Raw genomic sequence first — 18,529 nt, 5'->3', positions numbered from 1 at the left:
GTCCGTGTTGATTTTCTCCGCTGCCTCTTGTACCTCTCCTGTTTTCTCCTCCAGTCACTTCTGTCGTTTTTGTCATTCTGTCATTTCGTTCCGTTTTTGTTGTATCTACAGCTCCTCTTTACCTCCCTGTCCAGGCACCTGTACTCCTCATCTTCCATCCTCCAACACCGGAGCCTCCTCTTTTGTTCTCTTTTCACCTTTGGCATCTTCCTTTCATCAATCAATTTCCACATCTTGTCTGTTATCCATCTTTCTTTGTTGGTTCCTCTTCTTCTGACTAAAACTGTTTCTGCAGTCTCAGTGATGGCATTGGAGAACTGGCTCCACTGTTCCTCAACGGATGATAGAAATGGTACCTCAAGCTTTATGCTGAACTCCTCACGGTAGCTTCTTAATATGTTCTTCAGCTTGTTCACTGCATAAGGTCTCTTGGGATGCACCTTTTTCAGCTTCAGCCTGGTTTTACCCACCACAAGAAAGTGGTTTGAACCTACATCTGCACCCCTGTAGGAGTGAACATCTCAGCAATGACGAGTGCCACCTTGTACTGATGCAGATATAATCCAGACCCAAGTCATCTTATGGATCTGTTTGGGCTTAAAAAAAAAGGTGTTTCCAATGCTGACGTCAATGGTGCTGGCTAACATCAACATTCTCTCCTCGTTGTCATTTGTGGAGCTTGCAGACCCGTGTGGTCCCACTGTGGTAGTAAGGCCTCTTCTGTCACAATCCACTTGTGCATTAAAATCTCCAATCAGCACCTTGATGTCATAGCTGGGGATCTCTTTGAGCACAGTTTGGAGCTGACTGAAGAAGGTATCCTTGTCTTCCTCTGAGGCAACTTCAGTTGGAGCATAGACTTGCATGATGGTGGCTCTGGCCTTGTCTGATATAGAGCCTCGCTGTGATGATGCGGTCACTCATGGACTTCCATCCAACTAGCGCTTGTGCTGCGTGGCTGGAGAGAATGATGCCGACTTGGTTTTTACTCTACAGAGTGAAAACCGTTAACGGCACAACCAATGACTTTGACATCGTAACTGGTGTTAGGCAGGGTTGCATCCTCTCACCCCTACTCTTCAGTATAGTCAGTGACTTTGTGATGAGGAAGACTGTCACCGGGGCAAACCTTGGTCTAAAGTGGGGGAGAGAGCAGTCTGGCAGACGTAGATTTTGCAGGCAATTTGGTTCTGTTTAGCCATACCCACAGTGCACTCCAAGAGATAACCAACAATCTGCATGAGCACCGAGAAAAAGTCGGGCTATGCATAAGCCAAGAAAAGACCTAGGCCATGACAGTCTTAGATCCATGGTTTTTGCTTGAATGACTTTGTGTATGCTTTTAAAACTGTATTTGATTTGGAAGCACTTGGAGACTTGAAACGTGCTGTATAAATAAAATATTTTATTATGATTATTATTAATAGGCTTCGGTTGAGTTCATCACAGAGCTAACATATTCTAGAAAGACAAACGAGCACATATACTCATACTACAGGAAGTCTGGAATTGCCTGGTAACCCAACCTGCATGTCTTGGGACTGTGGGTGTAAACTAGAGGCAAAACAAACACAAGGAAGGAAGGAACGGAAGGATCTCCACTCAGGGAGCTCCCAGGTGCTAACCATGCAGTCACCACCCGCCCACACAGTTAATGTAATAGTCAATTTCACAGTAAGGGCACATTTTGTTGGAAAAGCACACTCAACATTTGGCCTACAAACTGCCAGGAAGACGGTGCAGGTGTATGGGCTCAAAAGCCAGGGGTCCCACTAACCGAATTCAGCCCGATACACGCCAACAGTTTTACTGACAGTTTACTTGCAGTGACAGTCTGGTGTAGACTCCCAGAAAGAGTCCAAGAAGACGTGAGGAAACTTAGGGACAGCTGTGAAACGAGCAAATTTTAAGCTGGGGTTAAAAAAAAAAAAACCCCGCAAGAACATAAAATTTCCCACCCTGTGTGATCCTTTAGCTGTGAGATGCTATTTAATTTGGGAGATTCAAATGGCCTCATTAATAAAGATGCCGCCCCTGTGCCATCTGTGTACAAAATTACGAGCAGATTCGATCTCAATTGTGACACTGGGGATGATACATGCATCACTTGTGCTGCCACCCGACAACCATGGGTACTTAATCTACTGCAGTAAACCTGATACTCTGCTGGAGACAGCCTACTCATCTGCACAAATTCACATCTGATGCTCCTACAGTTACCCATTGCACTATTGCAGACTATGGACCCTTTGCAGGAAGGTTTTCCTAAAAGCTTAAATAGGAGAAACACAAAAGGACTGTGGACATTTCCTTGGGGGTATCACATTTTATATATTTATTTTTGACTTGTTTGTCCTGGTGCAGCTGTAGAAAATTCTGTTTCCATCCTCAAACAAAATGGAAGTAAAATCAAGGTTAAGGCAAAACTTCACAGATCACATCATCTGAGTATTTGTAGCCCTGGTAGAAACACTCGGGTGATGGATCTCGTATTGAAATCTTAATGCAATGTCAAAAGAGAGGCTTAGTATAGTTATTCATTTTACAGCTGATCAGCAGTGACTGAGCAGCTGATTGTATTTCCAATTTCTTGAGTATACACATCTCACACTTGAGAACTCCAACAACCAAATCCAGACTCGAGCATCCGGGTCAACCCTTTGTTCAGTTAGATGGAGATAACACAGTTTAATGGTGTGGTTCTTTAATAGTCTTTCATAGCAATGGTCTGACAAAGATCTGTGAAAGTGAATCGTCACACCAATCAAAGCCAAGCAATACAGCTAAATTTCAGGCGGTGTAAAACAGCAGTCATTTCTCAACCTTGGATATCCTCTAAAATATGGCGTTCATACGCACATGTGTGCCTTTTGTCATCCTGAGTTTCCACTCACCTTGGTAGTGAAGCAGAACGGATCCCATCCGAGGCCTCTGGCTGTGGAGGTGGATAGAGATCTGATTGCTGTGGCTGCGCACGACCAATCCCCTCATCAGAATGGACTCATTGGCCAGCATGGAGTTCTCTCGGTGGCCCACATCTTCAAACATGACCTTGTCTCCCTCCAATAAGTTCACATTCATCACCTGACAGGAAACAGAGGGTCGGATGAATGTCATAGTGCAGCAAAAATAACAACAACCTCTTGCATGGATGACTTTTTCAGCTGCCATTAGAACGATAGATTAAAAAAATAAAATAAAAAAACATTTTGTTGGACTCCCTTGTGTGCACTTTCCAGTTATATTCATAAAATGCGATACTGATTTTGTGCGGAGTTAAGCAAAGGATAAACAAACACAAACACCAAGAGTGACATTTAAAGTCTTGCTGTGTACCGAGCGTATAATGTAAGCGGAAAGCTGGTCAAAGACAGAGCGGCTCCCTGTCTGTCACAGCCATGCTTATGTAAATGCAATGTAAATTGCAATATTTACATAATATGTATTTAAAGTCACGACCATTCACTTCACAATAGCAGCATGCCTGCCAGCCCCGCTAACGCTCTACAAACGACGGTTCTCCACATTATTCTGGATAATTTCAAAAGTGCCATCAAGGCTCTGCGCCGATGTCGTCCAATTTGGAGTGGCGGCGATTATTGTTGCCGCGGCACGCACTGCTCTTCAGCCCCGGCGAGAAAAAGCAAGAGCACGGTGACTTTTTCAATTTCAAATCAGTTAATAAAATGCCTCGGGGGCACAGGAGAGCATTTGTGGATTCATTTTTACTTCTGAAGCTGATATCTGAGCGCAGTGTTTGGAGCTAAGTGTGTGGCGTCATGCACGGTTCAAGGACTCCGGGTTCACTCAAAAAATTGCACGGGTTTTACTGGTTGAGGTGGGCAGGTGAGGTGGAGATGAGCTGGCAGCATCCGCGCTAAGTATGGGGCCTCGATACACAGGACAAGGACATAAAAACCCCAATGCAACTAAAGTATGTGGGGAAGGATTGGTGGGATTACCAGGAGATTCAGCCCTGAACTCATTATATAGGGGGAGGAAAAATGAGGTAATAAAAGTTGATAAGTTTCCTTCCAGCCTGCCTTTGCCTGATTGAATCATGTTGGTAATTCATCAGGTAAGACACTTAATTTAGCTACATCGATGGTCTCTCTAATGTTTCAATTACTAATTTGGGAGTCACTGCTCTTGGTGGTTATTTATTTCTGTGTTTATTTACCGACCCTGTGATGAAGTGATTGCATCACAGGGTTGATACGCCATTATTTGCAGGCCTGAAGCTACCGGCCTCATGTTGGCATACTTTTATACTTTACTGGAGAAACAGAGAAGGATTTAGATTTAAATTTTATTGTCCCCGAGGGGAAATTATTTTCCACAGCACACCGCACAGCTTGAGCAACATACATAACAAACATCATTACACTTACAAATACATACTTTAGAGAGGACATATTGACATAGACATAGGCATAGTGCAGTTAATCTCCTTTCTCTCCAGGGTCTGTTATTCAGAGCCGCTCTGGCTGAAGGGAGTAGGCTCCTGCATCATCATGATGGTGTCAGTTTTCCAGAGAGTAGGGATTGTGGTGGTGTGGTAGGATTCAAAGAATAATCTGTGCATGGCGGGTGACAGTTCCTGAGCTCAGGACTTCAGCACCCTGCCAGGGATGTTGTCTGGCTCCAGAGCCTTGCCCATTTTGCAACAGCTGTGCTGCCGCCGCACGTCCTCCTCAGTGAATGGGGCTGGGTCTTCCAGGCAGAGTGGCTGGAGTGTTTGCAGCCATCTCTCACAGTCAAATGAGATGGCCAAGGTGTCGAACCTGGGTCTGGGTTTGTAACCAGTTAGTTAATTAACTTTCTGAAATGCCTGCCTGGTGTTCATGTTGGCAAATTCCGCTTCCAGCTTGTTTTTGTGTTTGAGTTTAGCTTAGACGTCGTTTTTAACTTTTCTGTTTGCCGTTTTCAGCCCCACCCAGTCATTCAAGCAGCGTGCTTTTCCTCCAGGCTGTGTCTTAATTGGGGTGTGATCCAAGATCGTTCCACTGTATGTTTTGATTATTGCAACTGGAATTGTGGTCTGAATGCAAAAGAAGGAACCGAAAAAGTCCATGATTCACTAAAATGGGTTTTAAAAAGAATGTATTGATGGTTGGAGCAGGCATACCAGGTTATGGGGGTATACTCATCACATTTGCCTCTTTAGGTTGCAAATGATGCACCAATACCGATACCAGCATCGGGTATCGGAAACGATATCGGGGTTGAGTGCTCATACTCGCAGAGACCAAGACATCAATACCAAAATCCAAAATAAACTTCATAGCAAATATCACTACATGTTGCACATCTGTGCTATTGTGCACACGCCATGGTTAGATGAAAAGAATAATTTATCCACGTCTATATTTATGCGGGAAGCCTTAGGCAGCCTGATTGAAAACTTTACCTTAGCTCTGTGTATTGTAGAGATTGTGTGGTGGTCGTCTCTCTCTCTTGTCTATTGTGTTTCTTCCAGGGATTGCAGAGGCGGGGCGAAATCAGTGGGCTGCACTGCACCCGGGCCCGGTGTAGGCTATACACCTGCGATCGCCTCCTGCTCTCGCTCTCTCCCGTCCTCTCTCGCCCTTGCTCCATCCACACACACCCATGCACGCCAGTCATTCACACATCACACGATCTATGGTGACCATTTGTGAATAAAAGCACTCCGTTTGGTATGGAATTCCTCGTCTCTGCTCCCGTTTTTGTTGCAGCCTACGAGCCGGGCTGTAACATTTTGCACTCAATAATGTTACACTGACAACTGCTTTTGTCTGATTACTTACACAAAATGAACTCAGTTAGGACACTGACAAGGTGTTACTTAGGGCGTGTTGCCACTGGCCCCTACACGGCTGGTGCCAGCTCTACTCGGTACGGTACAGCTTGGTTGAAACCTGTTTCCACTAGCTTGGTTACTACCGGAGCATGGGTGGTGAAACGATCACTTGAGTCTCAGGGTCGTTTATTATTAGACAAGAATATCCGCACAACTTAAGTCCACACAAAGCACAAAACAGGAAAAGCTCTATTCAACCAGTGTTAACACGCTAGCAGGAGTTCAGCTCCTTACAGCAGCAGAATCGCCACATTTTAAGTTTCGCTGCCAGCGAACACGACACACAAGCAGAGCACAGAGTTAGCAGTGGTGGCTAACAGTTTATCGACATGATTCAGCGGCTATAAAGTAATATAACTTCCGAGGCAGAGCGGGTTGGGGCAGGCCTAGAGGCGGGGTGGGCAGGCCTAGAGCATGCCTGAGCGTGACCATGTAGGGAAGTCCGGCACGCATTGACGTCAATGCAACCACAATGTTAAAAAAAAGACGGTAAAAAACAGCTTGCAGAACCATATATATATATATTTATATATTTCAAATGTTGGACTTTAAATCCCAGCAATTCAACAGCCAGCAGGGATTCGATGTATATGTTCAGACACAAAGTTTGTGTTCGTGACTGATACGTGTACTATTATTTGCATTTCCCTTTTTATTATTTCCCCCCATATATACAGAGAACCAGGGATTCATGGCCTTGTATGACAGTATGTGTGAGAATAATCTTTTGGTTCAGTCTAAACTATAATGCATCAAACACTTTTGATATCAATGTGAAATGCCTCCCATAATATCTTCAGCCACCGGCACAAATCAAAAGACAGAAATACGGAAAGAGCCAAAAGGACATCGTAGAGCTCAGCGATTACACCCAGATAAGGCGCGATAATTGTCGGCATGTCTCCACTGCTGACAGCTTGTCTGGTGAGAAATGTCGCCGTTCTCAGCTTTTATCACAGAAGGTATATCTTTATTCAGGCGTTTAAAGTAAGGATGTCTTCATGTGGCCCTCCAAAGATGATATCGAATGCCTCCTATCTCCCGTTGTGCAGAGATGAAGGCACAGCTCCCTGGAGAATGGCTGCGGCGGGGGCTCCTACAGTGATACGTGTCAGCTGACAGCCATTAAAACAATATGTTCATGGTATGTGAACAATGAGCGCAAACTGCAGTTAGGGCTGGGAAAAACACTGTGATATAACTTTTATTTATTGATGGTATTCATGATATTCATTATGAGTCTTAATGTGATGATAAAATATGGAATCACTGTTAAATCAAATAAATGTTTTGTTACATAATGTGCAAGTTAATATGACTTAATACACAGATGCATAGAATATGTAACCATTAAGTCATATATAAATACAACTCCGTCATTGGCTTTATTTTCACTTGCTCCACTTTATTTCACAGTAACTGCAGTTTTATGTGCGGACAGTGACAGAATTTACTTCTTTGTGATGCCACAAAGGGCAGTGATAAGTCTATTAGGTGAGTCACGAAATCCCCAACAGTGTCAGTTAAATCCAGAGGTCACATTGCTTCTGTCTTTTTGTTGCCTTACAACACTCGGGAAAAGCAAAACAAAGCACCAGCCTTATCAGGAAGGGAAAAATAAACAATATTCTATAATAACACGTAATCCTACGTAGCGTCTTTGAATGAATATGTAAATTGCCCTTTATATTTTAACAATATTCAAGGCTCAGCAAATCCACTATTTTAAAACTTTGATACTACAAAACACTGGCTCGTCAGAAAATGCTTTCAGTACGACTAACTAAATCTCATGCCTGCTGCTTAAGAGCTACAGTCAGTGTCAAAAATGTTAGTGCACTTTTGGAGTAAAGACCCATTTTATTTGGGAGGGGGGAGGGAGGTGGGACAAAATAAATAAATTGATCATCGTGGCAAAGCTCTCGATTTACCGGTCTATCTACGTTCCTACCCTCAAGAATGAGATTGTGGATACAAACAGTCGAAATGAGTTTCCTCCGTAGGGTGGCTGGGCACTCCCTTAGGGGATGACTCCGTATCGAGAGGAGTCAGTTGAGGTGGCTTGGGCATCTGTATCGGATGCCTCCTGGACGCCTCCTTGTAGAGGTGTTCCGGGCACGTCCCACCGGGAGGAGGCCCCAGGGAAGACCCAGGACACGCTAAAGGTATTATGGAGGAGGTGACTAGGGCCAGGGAGGTCTGGACATCTCTTCTGAGACTGTTGCCCCCGTGACCCGACTCCGGATAATGTGGCAGAAGATGGATGGATGGAGGGATCATTGTGGTCCTGGCCATAATAAAACAAATTTGTGTTTATGTGGAGGTAGGGGGGGAGCGTACGTGTGTGTGTATGTCCCCAACCCTCAGCTTCCCCAGCCTCAACCTGCACATTGATCATAGAGAGTGTAGAGATCAGTCAATGTGCGCAGGGCAGCTATTTTTGACTGGGTAGGTGGCGCCGTTGGTCCGATTTTCAGATCCTTCACAAGCAGATGCCAGGACCTGTGCTCATGTGTGTCGAATTTCATGACTTAAGAACCATGTTTAGTGTATCAAATGAGGGAGGGGAGGAGAAATTGCGCCAAAGTCCTGCGGAATTTCCATCGATGAGGGGTTGGGGGACTGGTCCATGGCCCTGGGGTTGGGGACCCCTGTTTTGAGATTTTTTCAAACAAGTGAAAATAGGTCACTTCCTGTTAGTTGGGGGTCAAAGGTCAGCATTTATGAAATTAGGTCTTGATTGAACGAATGTGAGGGTCTTTGTCCCATGTCTCTACGACCTTCCCAGAGGGTGCAATTCCGATTTTAGTGTTTTTATCTATGTAGGGGGCGCTATAGAGCAGATTCATACAGTTTTTTTAATAGATTAAATTTTTCATGAGTTTTGCAAAGTTTGGTGATGACCGAAGCACCTTCAGGGGGTCAAAAAGGGGTTGAAAGTCACGTAAGGAGAAAAAAAGAATTGAAGCCAAAACAATAGGTCTTTCGCCTTTGCAAAAGACCAGTTCATTTCGAACTGGTTTTCTGCGGGCTCAGTCCCTAAAAATGAAACTCTGCCTTTTCTCCTCAAGTCTTTGAAGAGAGAAGGGAGGGCTGTCACCACAGGGATTTATGTGCTGCCAATCAAACGACGCCTATGTGGGTCTAGTGCTGATTAACTTTCCTGCTGTCTGCGACGAGGCCAACTGGGATTATGTGAACTGTGTCAGTTTTGGCGGGATGTGATGAAAAGCTGCTACAAAGATGCAGAAACTAGCCAGTTCTACTTGACGTAGTGAATGAAAAGGACAGCGTGATGCCTTTGCTACGCTTTGAAATCATCCTTCAAATAAGGGTTTGTTAATGCTGCTCTCATTATCATAATTTATCCAAATTCTCATTTCACACTCTCACACCCTGGAGGTAGATTTTCAAAGATGGTGTTCCGCAGCTTTTCCCCTGATTTAAAATGAAAAATGACGGAGGAACCGATGACTTATCGCTTAAATGCTCTTATCACCATTTACGTAATACGCTGTATATGCTCCTGCTGCACAGTTCATCACTCCATTAGAGTGCACTTGTTTAAAGTATTTTTTTTTTCTTCCCCCCTACGTACAGCAGCAGCTTATTCAGCCTGAAAGGTCCCCGAATGACTCATATCGTACACGCTCGGCCTCTGCAGCGCGCCTGTGTATAACAAGTCATAATGTGCTGTTAATGAACTCATGGACACAGCATCAGAATAATAGTGCGCCGAACAAAGGGCATCAGCGAGTAATCACATTATGCCTTCAGCTCGGGAATAATAAAACACTTGAGGGAACATTGGGAGACGTAATCCAATTTGCCCTGGCACCAGTCCAGCTTCTGTATAACGGTACCTCACAAACATAATCATGGGGAGAACCCGTGGAGGAGAAAAAAAAATAGTTTATTAATCTGACAACATAATAGATCAGAGCACACTTTTAAATTGGACTCATTAGCTGGAGTAAATACAGTGGGAGATATAAAACGAACTGAAACGTCAACAAGTCCAAAGTCACAGTGAACACCATTGGACAGCGGCAGCTGTTTTGGTGAACTGCTGTTTTGTTGGAAACAATTAGTGACCACATTGGAGCTGGCATAGCCAAACAGACCTGAACCATGCAGCCTCCTCTAAAAATGGTCAGTTCCACTATCAACACTTTAACTCCACTTTTTTAGACAGGCAGCAGCAATGGGAAAATGCAGTTTAAATTGTTCACTCCATGTCAGGTTCTGGTGTTTCAGTATAAGGCATAATAAGAGGATCATGTTTGTTAGTTGTGTGTTACACAGCCTTGAACATTCAGTACAGCAATGGATGGCTGAAAAAAAAGATAGAATGAAATGAGATTTTGTTTTACTGAATCGATGCAGTCAAGTATAATCCACTAGAATAGTCAAAATTCCAGATTCCAATTTATTATAGCCTCCACTTTGTTTGGACTACTGACACTGATTTCTTTAATTCCATGAAGACTAAATTAATCTAAAGTAAATTCCATATATGCTTTTATGACAATAAATAAGTATCTCCTCTTACTTTAGTTAAATTCCGTTAGGGTTTTGGAAGGGTTTTTTTTTCTTCTTTTTTTTCCTACAAAATGAAAAACTGAGAACACTTGATAAATAATAGAACTGAAACATGTCTGACAGAATCTAAGCGTACTCGTATTGGCATAAACATACACAGACTCTGAAATTACAAGGGAACGCTGCAAAAATGCATAATGCATTTAAAAATGAAGACGCAAATTCTGTTTTTCCACATCAAACTATCAGCAGCGGAGAAATTCCCTCTTCTCTTCTGAAAATAGAAGCATCTGCACAAACAATGCTGACTCACATCTCACACAACAGACTCAAACTAGATGGACTCTGCCGTTGCCGAGTCAAGGGCGTGCATAAAGCTTATTAGCAAAGTATAGCATCTTACCAGCAGGATGGAAGGCATGAGGGCGCGAGCTGCACTCATTGCTCCAACCATTGCACGAGAATGGCCCTAGTGGTCAGTACGAATGTCATAGAGGCATGGGACCAAAACCCACGTCCGTCTTATCCAGATCGACATGTCACATCCAGGTGCCGAGACTCTATTTTCAACAGGGAAGGCACAATTTTAGCTAAATTCACCAAAATGTTGCAAAAATCCTAACAAATTAAAAAAAATACATTTTTAAAGATCAATTCGCAAATAAATCTACAAATGACGGTGGCTTGAAAATTTAGTATAACAAAGCCAAAACTGTAATGGTTAAATCTATTATTGGATTTGGAAATAGTAATAGTAATAATAATAATAATAATGATAATAATAATAATAATAATTATACTAATAATACTAATAATGATGATGATGATGATGATGATGATAATAATATTAATAATAATAATATTTTGGGTTCGGGGTATACAGATGAGTGACACTCAACATCCCCATAGAAACATTACAAAAGTTGAATGGGTTTTTCGCCCTCGCTAAAGACCCATTGCGAAAGAACAAAGTGGAATTCCTTTGTTCCTGAATGTATTCAAATTGTTTTACGAGCAATCAATTCCTATCTGTTCATCCAAACACCATCTCTATCACAATTTTAAAATTAACCAGCACTAAGAATGTTCACGTGTCGTGTTGTTCAATGTTAATCTATTTATTTCTTCATTTATTTTCACCATGATTTGTGGAAAAACAAAAACAAATGAGGGTCGCTTGTAAATTTAGTAACACACCCAAGACTTGACTCTCGATGACTCATCTCAACTTGGTTCACATAAAAGATTCAAGTTTTCCATCACCTACAAGTTCATGTTCAAAGTGCACTATTTCCTCTGCACTAGGTATCCCCATAACAGAGGGGCTCAAAGCCTTGTCATTGTTTGATCGAGCAGCAAGAATGTCACTTTTAAACCTTGTCACATCTTTATGGTGAAGACAAACGCAGAAGATTCCGATAGAACAGGACATTTCCCAAGAGTATGCCTGTGGGTTCTCTAATGTTGTAGCCTTGCTTCTTTCACTTTGCTCTATTGTCACACCTTTTTTCCCTCAGTAAAGTTATTTTTCTTTTGTAGAGTACAGTTTCAACAGTTATTGCGTTTGTTCCACTGTTTCCTGGGGTTGGTCACCAGGGTGAGCCCTTTAGCGCTACCGTAGCACAATGGCTGACAAGCTGACCTCATTTTAGGTAAAGTTAAAAATAAAGCACTCCCACACATCACACTGGGTCTTTTGACACCTAGAGGCAATGCATCTACATGGCATATTTATAAATTGACGAGTTGGACAAATGAAAGAAGAAAAGAAAAAAGACATTTTAAACCTATTACAAAGAATGAAAAATCTGCAGGGAAAAAACAAAAGAGCCATAGAATATTTTAACAGCGTCAAGTCGGTATCCATTAGTGTACTCAGTGGTTGCCGAGGGACTGGGCGAGGCGGAGAATAATAGGACTGTTTACGACTAATTGCCCGCCACCTTCAAAACATCACATTCCCTCCCTTCATCCATAATTAAACCTGCATCCTAAACACATCATGCTGTGTGTAATATATTCAAGTCATCTCACCACCCCTATCATGTGATGGAAACAGTTTATAGTTCACATGCTTCCAAAAGGAGCCTCATGCGTCGCAGTGCGCGAGCATGTGTGCGTGTCTGCTAATTAGCGGCAGTAATTAAGAGGGAGGTTAGTAAATGATGGAGTCGAGGGAACATCTGTTCCAACAGGAGAAGTAGGTCACAGAAGAGGGAGAACAGAGGAGGAGTGAATTGTACCTCTGCCCATCAGAAAAGGCCACTGCTCATATAAATCCTGTTTACCTCTCGTCGCCACCTGTCTCGACCATCACTCCCACTGAAGTGAGGACCAAAGCCAGGAAATGATTTACTGGCAACTGTTTTATCACGTTGGGAAGACTTGACTCGCTCTGCCTTCCAATTAGCCCGCTGAATTAATAAAGATGACGACAATCTTGTTATTATTATTAACAGCCTGAGTTAAGAAGATCCACCTCAGTGGGATTAAGCTCAATCAATTCACAGATGGGCATGCTCTAAACTCTCCTAATACATTCAGGCACCTCAGGGGTGCTCTAAAAGGATCTCCATTACACTTAATGTCTCCTTTAAGGGCTCATCTTTTTGTAACTTCTGTTAAGTTATTGGACAACACAATCAGTAATTGTGATGCCTGTGAACATTGCCATCCAAGAGCAAGTCAACATGCACCCATAGTTATTTCTTAGTGTCAAAGCTTGAATGAACTGGGGTAAAGCCTAACATTTGCAGGGAAATAATTAGACCGGTCGGAGCGTTTCAAGGTGGATCTGACCAACTTCATATTTATTACTGGGACTTACTGGGAGGATCTGAATATTTTTTTTTCTCTCTGGTTTGAAACAGCCGTTTCCCTTTTCTTTCCATTTATTACCTTCAACAATTCAGGTTCACTTCAGCAGCAGCATTTTCTTTGTCATGTCAATTTCAATTGAGATACTGTCACCTCTAACAATGTGACATTATAAATCTGTGGTAGAAAAATGTTGACTGTAAAAAAAAAAAGAAGGTATTTGCAGAGAACACTGAAACCCCAAAAATAGAATACATCATTGTGGGAAGCTGTAAAGGCAGTCATGGCACTCCACACTGATTAAATGAAAAGGTGGCATTTACAATGTCAGACATGCTCTCATAAATGGGCTGTACTTACGTTACAATAGAAGCCACCTGCACATTGTGATAGATAATAACGCGACTCTACTCTCACTAATTAAATGCACTGGAGGTCTTTAATCAGATTTCCTGATAATGGAAATCTGAACGCAACAGATTGTGTTAATGCTCCCCCTTTTTCAAGCGCACATCAGCATCCAAAAAGGTTACAGTAAAAAAGAATCTTGAGTCTGCAGTAATGAATCAAGCAGACGTAATCCTTGCCGATTTGGCCATGTATTGTAACCATGGCAGCAATGTGGGCATCTTTAATTGTATTGGGCTGTCTCCGTTTTTCCAAGAGCGTTATTTTATTCTCTGCCCGATTTACATGACCTGCTTGAATCAGGCTTGTTTTCATTGGCATGGTTGGGGTTAACAAGGTTGTCATAGTCCGCAAATGAAAACGGTGATTATCCTGTAAAAAAAAAACAAAAAAAAAAACATGGAAAGCTTTACTGGGCTACTGTCAGTTAAGTCTTGTCATGGCCATAGGAGTTGCCTTTTAAGATATCCAGAATCTCTATCAAAGTAATGTTTCTGTAACATAACTACGGAGAAAAATCTAGCAAGCTTAATGGAGAAAAAAAATATATGTAAAGAAAATATATACCGTATAGAAGTATAGTATATATATAATCTAAATGTACATATTTATAACCAAATCAAAAATCCAGCTCGCTATTACAGCCCTGCCCTTGAGCCGCCCCGTGGTTTCAAGCCGCTATCGGAAAAGAGCCTCAGCAACAAACAGAAAAGAAGAACGGCTGGAGATTAGTCTGGTGAAATAGAGTTTTGTGCAACAGCAGCAGAGACAAGACAAGTCCTTTCTAGTCGTGTTTTCTTTTCCTTTCTTTTTTTTCTCCTTTTGTCCCTCCAGGACTGGCAGGTAATCATCACCTTGTGGACCCCCCATGAATGCAGATGGGCAAAGAACACTTGCCTGAATGGAGGAGCAGCCAAGGTCAACACATACCTTTTAAAGAAATAATATCAACCTTGCTTCATTATCTTTGTACAGGAAGAAATCACCAACAAAATAAAATATAGCGTGCAGCTTTCACACTGATATTTTCGAATGTACATCAAGTTTGGATCTGAAACCACCGCATTAATAGCCTCATAAAGTTGTGTGTTTTAGGCTAATGTAACCAAACACGAAAGTGAAGAAAAATACTGGCCGTTATTAACTGCCACACATTTAGTATGCAGGAAAACTTCTCACTGTGCCTTCCAATGTCGCAATTAATTAAGATGGTGATGATCTTAAGATAAGATAAGATAAGATATTTTTTTTATTTATCCCTCGGTGGGGAAATTTAAAACGCTGGCAGCAGCAGTACACCCAAACGGCAAACATTTACACATACCAGGAATATCTTTTTTAAAACCCCGAAAAACACAAAAAAAAACAAGCCTCACTTGGCAGAAGTACCCCAACCTTCAGTTTGCCCCAGTAACTCTTCAATGGTATATGAAAGCAAGTGTGCTTCGAAAAACATCAGATTGTGGCAAGCTCCAATGAATTGGGGCTGATGTTGCAGAATTTGATCTCATTTGATTTTAAATGATGTTGATATTTTAATATGCTCAGCCCAATCTACTGCTGTGAGTGTTTAAGTCCTTTTCAAATCTCAAAGCCGTGGATGACTTTAACAATGTATTTTTACCCAAAATCGCCCATTTACTACTTCCCGCTATGTCAATGGAGGCTTTGGAGATGTTCCCCAATCCTGTCAACTATTGTGCACAAATCACACCCACAGTCAGTGACTTAAACATTAAATAAATCAACGCTAAACACACAACATACTACTCCTCTGCCGGTGCACTTACTTATCTTGTGGTGTCATCCAAGAGTCCATTAGACACAGCAATTTATTGGCCTCCAAATGGCAATGTCAAAACCATGTTTTTGTATTGCGGGTGATGCCACCCACGCAAGCCTGCGGCCAGGACCAGCAGACGGCTTTATCACCAGGCTGTCAGGAAGCTGAACCCTGCCTGATCTGCCCCCTCTACCACATCTGCTCTCTGCATGCACAGTCTCTGGACTCTGATGCTACACTGCGGTAGACTGTTTTACGTATTATGTGCTTGAGTGTTTTTGACTTGTGTTGCACTGCTACAGCTATACCCGCTTCTTCCTGAGATCAGGGTCACGGGGGTCTGCTGGAGCCTATCCCAGCTGTCTTAGGGCGAAGGCAGGGTGACACCCTGGACAAGCCGCCAGTTCATCGCAGGGCCACATAGAGACAGACAACCATTCACACTCATGTGCACACCTACGGACAATGTAGAATATTCAATTGACCTCACATGCATGTTTTTGGACTGTGGGAGGAAGCCGGAGAACCCGGCGAGAAGCCACGCAGACACAGGGAGAACATGCAAACTCCCTCCAATAAACTGTTATCATAAATTACCAATGCCATGATGACCATTGAACAAAGCAGTACTTGCAAGATAAAATCCGAATCTCGCCCACTGAGTCATTGCTCTCTGAATAGTAGGACTTAAAATGCTTCTTTGTGATGTAAACAGTTTTTAGGACTGGACAAACTTGTACACTACATGTGCAGATTCAGAACATACTGCATACTGCACAGGGGAGAAAATCCACATTTCTTGAAGAAACTGATTACTCAGTCATCTACTGTACCTTGTTTCAGCATTCACCTCAGCTGTGGCCGTTTCATTATCACCGTAATCCCGACATGCTTGTCAGAAAATTGGTTTTATGCATCAAGACTGAATGGGATGCAACGAAAAATAAATTGCTGCATAGACTAAAATAAAAACGGACACAGAAACAATAAGCGAGTGAGACAAAGGTATAAATGAACAAAAAAATGCATTTAGGCGCAGTGGAGTTCGGGGAGGAATGGAAATTCACATTCATAGGCCAGCTTGTCATTGAAAAGGTGCTGACAGGAGCAGTCTCTGAGATAAATACAGTGTGTATTTGGAAAACCATACACAAAATGGATGTGAAGCAAATTTGAAAACGTGCTGTTTGCATGATAAGACTTGCGTTGCCCAGAAATGCTGAGATGGAACATAAGTGCAGACAGTATGCAAAGTAGGCAAAGCAGCGGTAACTCTCTCCTGGAGCTCATGGGGTAATCCCTTTACCCCACGAGCTTAACAGAAACAGAAAGCTTAATCATATATGTGTCAGGAAGGACATGTAAAGCTAAATTAAAAAACTATAACAAACTGAACGTAGATCAATTTGATGTGGAGACTTCTGGAAGGAACAGCCAAAAGGATTTGCTATGAGTACGTGAGTCAGCGGCAGCGCAGGGCAGGTTTGATAACTACCAAGCACTACATGGGCAAATCATTAAACATGTTGTTAGCAAGATAGGTTGTGGCAGGTTTGTTGTGATTTGCATTAGTTGTTGGAGATGGTTGTGGGTCTTATTTTCCCCGTCATTCCTCCATGTCAATGTAATATTTTTTTAGGTAATGGTTTAATTACCATGATATTATTTATTTTATCATTCAAACAAGCTAATAGATTCCGACAGCAGTACGTTGGGCAGTGTTCACAAGATAGCTGACATCACTTTGACGTGAAAGCACTTCTTTTTTTTGCTATGTATACATCATTCAACACTTCTGCCTCGTGGCAATTTGCTAAAAAGGAAAAAAAAGTGAGCTGGAATAGGTTAGAAAGTAAAGTACGCAGACGAGAATTGCCAATGGCAAGAATGTATGGAATAATACATAACGTAAGAGAAAGCTTAATGAAAACAATAGTATAAGATGGCAGCGAAAAACACAAATAAATCTTAAATTAAAATATGGCACTGCTGCAAGCCTATAATGTTTAACTCACACATATATTGTCTTTCAAGCGGCCAACAATCCCAGTGCCACTCGATGCCTTGATGTGTTAGATCACATCAAGGATATTGGTCAAATGTGTGAATGAGCCATCTGCGGGTTTGACACTTCTAATCTGCTGTCCAGCTCAGCATTTTAAAGGAGCTCCATGACACTTTTTTAATTGATTTTCTTTCATGTATTTGTCTATTGTCATTGATTTTTGTTCTTGCCAGAAAATGAACCCTTTCTGAACTTTTGCCCGAAAGTTGCCTCAGACGGCCTCCTGCTTGTATGTAACAGCAGCATGTTTTCCAAAATATAATCCATGAGATTCAGACTACTGTGGTGGACTATACCTCCTCACTCATAAATTCCAATTCCAAGTGTGACCTGTCGCAGTGGGTCAACCATGAACATTCAAGATACTGGGATTACTCTGGGATCACTGGGACAAAGATAAAATCAGTACAATGACGATGGGATTAGAGGGAATACTGTAAGGACCCTAGCAAGCTGTAGTTACTCTTGTAGGTCAGCTAATATTGGCCATCAAGAATTTGCTTCAGATATGAAGCTAATGCACCCCTGTAGGGCATTACAATATATATGACGAAGTGGGTCGTATACATAAGAAGAGCACATAAGAGTCACAATCTGACAAATGTTGGCTATGTTACAGTCTATTCAGCAAACCAGCTGCCATAAAATAAGGTGAATTATCAGAAAACAACCCAACCCAAGCGTACAAACTTTTGTGAAATAGAATAAGTTGTTACTATTTTCTGGCCTAGAGTGTAGACACCCTCTTTCCTTTGACCCTTCAACCAGGTGAAGAAAGGATCCTTCTCTCTAGGATGGGGTAGACATGCAATGTCACATAGACAGATCCCCATTGCACAGGAATAAACCAGCATGGCATAAAATGTTAAATATTGCCAGGTTCTTGAGTGCAAAACAGTGTGAGGTATGGAGCAGCCTGTCACATATTGTCATATTTTAGGACATTTCATCCTCTCAAAAGAAAAGGAACTGCAACGTGCAGTGCAAAATGCAAGTTTTGGACCAAAAAAAAACCAAACAACGACAAAAAAAACATCTTCTTCCAAGAAAGTCCAAAACCAAAGATCTCCAA

General features: G+C 42.1%; 1 protein-coding gene across 1 annotated transcript in view; it reads right to left on the bottom strand.

The window, feature by feature from the left end:
• Positions 1-18,529, bottom strand: part of sez6b (seizure related 6 homolog b) — a 182,662-nt gene that overhangs the window by 65,356 nt on the left and 98,777 nt on the right. The window contains exon 4 of the mRNA XM_076035813.1: positions 2,895-3,084. Within this exon, the coding sequence (XP_075891928.1) occupies positions 2,895-3,084 (190 nt within the window). The remainder of the gene's footprint in view (positions 1-2,894; positions 3,085-18,529) is intronic.

Source organism: Nelusetta ayraudi, unplaced genomic scaffold (genome assembly GCF_046127955.1).
Source record: "Nelusetta ayraudi isolate G7.1 ecotype Tasmania unplaced genomic scaffold, CSIRO-AGI_Nayr_v1 ptg000048l, whole genome shotgun sequence".
In the NCBI taxonomy this organism is placed as follows: Eukaryota; Metazoa; Chordata; class Actinopteri; order Tetraodontiformes; family Monacanthidae; genus Nelusetta; species Nelusetta ayraudi.
Note: the sequence above shows the minus strand (reverse complement) of the source record. Positions and strands in the feature narration are given on the sequence as shown.